General features: G+C 49.9%; 1 protein-coding gene across 1 annotated transcript in view; it reads left to right on the forward strand.

Moving 5' to 3' along the window:
- The window catches only part of LOC103603712 (putative olfactory receptor 10AC1), a 1,155-nt gene extending 876 nt beyond the window's left edge, over window positions 1-279 (forward strand). The window contains exon 2 of the mRNA XM_008588284.1: window positions 11-279. Coding sequence (XP_008586506.1) covers window positions 11-279 — 269 coding nt within the window. The remainder of the gene's footprint in view (window positions 1-10) is intronic.
- Window positions 280-2,539: the final 2,260 nt, after the last annotated feature.

Below are 2,539 nucleotides of genomic sequence, written 5' to 3' on the forward strand. Positions count from 1 at the left end.
TCCCCCGCAGGCCGGCGCAAGGCCGCCTCCACCTGCGCCTCGCACCTGGCCGTCACCTTCCTGCACTATGGCTGCGCCACCTTCATGTACGTGCGGCCCAAGGCCAGCTACTCCCCGCGACTGGACCGCACGCTGGCACTGGTCTACACCAACGTCACGCCGCTGCTCTACCCGCTCATCTACAGCCTGCGCAACCGCGAGATCACCACCGCCATCCGCAGGGTGCTGGGGCGCCGGTGGCGGGGCCGAGCACCGGGCCCAGGGCTGTGGGAGCCCTGACAGGGGGCAGGGACCAGGCCAGGGGGGCGGCTCCGCTCAAAGTGTTCCCTTATCATGAGGTGTCTGCAGCGGGAAAGCCACCAGGGGGAACTCAAGGACCGGATTCAGGAAAGACAACTTGGAAATGTGTCCACGAGGAGAGCCTCCCAGTGTTGCCCCTCTCCCACCCCTCCCCAGACAGTGGTATCAGGAACGGCCCGGACAGCGGTATCGAGCCCTAGAGCTGGATTTAGTGGTTCCGTAAATCCCTGTGTAGTTTTCCCCATGTGGTGCGCTTAGGGCCATGGAGAAGGCATAATTCAGGGCAGGTGAAGCTCGCAGACCCAGAGGTGAGGACAGGTCAGATGCATGGCGTGGCTCATACATTGGGTAGCCCTACTGCACTGTTTGAGGGGAGAGTTAGAGAAAGCTGGTTGGGGGAGGGAATGGCAAAGTGGAGAACCGGAGGATGCATAGGGGTTAACCAGGTGAAGAGTGAAGATGCTCCAGCGGAAACGGCTCACTGGGGCTGGAGCGTGTTGGGAAGACTCTTGGACACAGCTGGAGGATTTCAGTTCATAGACTGGTGTGATGACTCGCCCCCCACGCCTTTGTGTGATCACTCAGGCTGCAGGGTGGGGAATAGACTAGAGGCATGGAGACCCATTCAGGAAGCTGTTGCTGTGTTCCAAGAGAGAGGCGATGGTGTCTGGACCAGAGTGTCAGCACAGGGGAATATGTGGCATGGAAAGAGTCAAGAGATATGCTGGAGGTGGACATGACAGGACCTTGACTGGATATGAGGGCAAGGAAGAAAGAGGAGGTAAGGATCATTTCTAATCTAGGTCATGTGGTGGATGGCAGTGCCATTGCTGAGAAAAGCAGGATCAGGAGCAAGTGGGGAAAGAGAAGGTGGAGGCTTCTGTTTTGAGCATGCTGAGTTGAAATGCTGCTAGGACAAACCAGTAAGGATACTAACTGAGGAGGCAGATACACAATCCAGAGCTCAGAGGAGAAGTTCAAGAGGAGGGATGGATTTAGAACAACAGGCGGCTATTGAGACCATGGAGGTGGATGATATCACCCAGGGACAATGCATAAAAGGAGAAGAAAACAGGCCTTAGCCAGAACTCAGAAGAGGGAAAGGCGCAGCCAGGAGGCTCGAGAGCTGCAGAGAGGCTCCATGGCCGTGGCTCATTCCTTCCTTCACCTTGCCAGCCTCTACTGCAAAATGAGGGCTGAAAGTAAATGATCGGTAAGGTTGCTTCCTGCTCTTTGATCTCTTAACATGGAACAAGAAAAGATACAAATAGATCACTTAAAAAGGAACAAAAGAAAACAAGTGTCATTACTTAAGTGCCAGTTGAATGCATGGGGAATAACAAATCATGTGGCATTAATTGGGAAGGTTTCCTGGACGAGGCCGGATTGTCTGAAATGACTTTTGGAGAAAGGAGTTGATTTGCTTTGATTCCAATCACCAGGGAGTCAGTCGCACCACCCACTCACCCATCTGACTCTGGGAAACGCCCATGAAAGCAGAGTAATGTGAAAGAGGGCCAGGGCCACATGCTTTTCTAGGCCCTCTCTCCTATGAGGAGACACCTTCCTGGGATGTTAAAGATGGTTTCTAGAGGCGGTGAGTGAATAAACTTGGTATCAGAATGACAGTGATCCCAGGGTAATTGGGACGAAACCCTAATCAAAGGTAACTGTAGGAAGCTAAACAGGGGACCTTGAATAGCACACTTTGGCTTTCTCCTCTGGGTTTTCGGGATGGGGCACGATCCTAACACAGTTATACATTAAGAAAGTGAATTGGAAATAATAGTGCAAGATGGAGTAAGTATGATGAGACTAGTCGGGGTTGTGGCAACAGTCTGCAGATGAGACGTTCGGAGCTGGAGGCGTGTCTGGGATGTGGTAGGGAAGGGATGGATGAGGTAGGGAGTGGTGAAGATATTAGCATGAGCCAATGTGGGAAGGAAAAAATAGCTATCTAGAATAAATAAACTTAGGTTTTCTCTTTAAACTTGTACCAAAGTAAGTATCAAATGTATTAAAGATTTTAAAGTAAAATACCATAAAAAAACATTTAAAAAATCTCAAAAAAGAATACAGATTAAAAAATATAGCTTGTTTCAGAATGGGGAGGGATGTTCTAAGCACAGTGGCAAAAGAAGTCAAAAAAAGAATTAAAAAGAATTCTAAAAAGACTAATAGGTTAAGGTTAGATTGTAGAAAAATGTAATTCTTGTATATATGATGTATATGTGTGTGT

The sequence above is a fragment of the Galeopterus variegatus genome, unplaced genomic scaffold, assembly GCF_000696425.1.
Source record: "Galeopterus variegatus unplaced genomic scaffold, G_variegatus-3.0.2 Scaffold4761, whole genome shotgun sequence".
Lineage (NCBI taxonomy): Eukaryota > Metazoa > Chordata > Mammalia > Dermoptera > Cynocephalidae > Galeopterus > Galeopterus variegatus.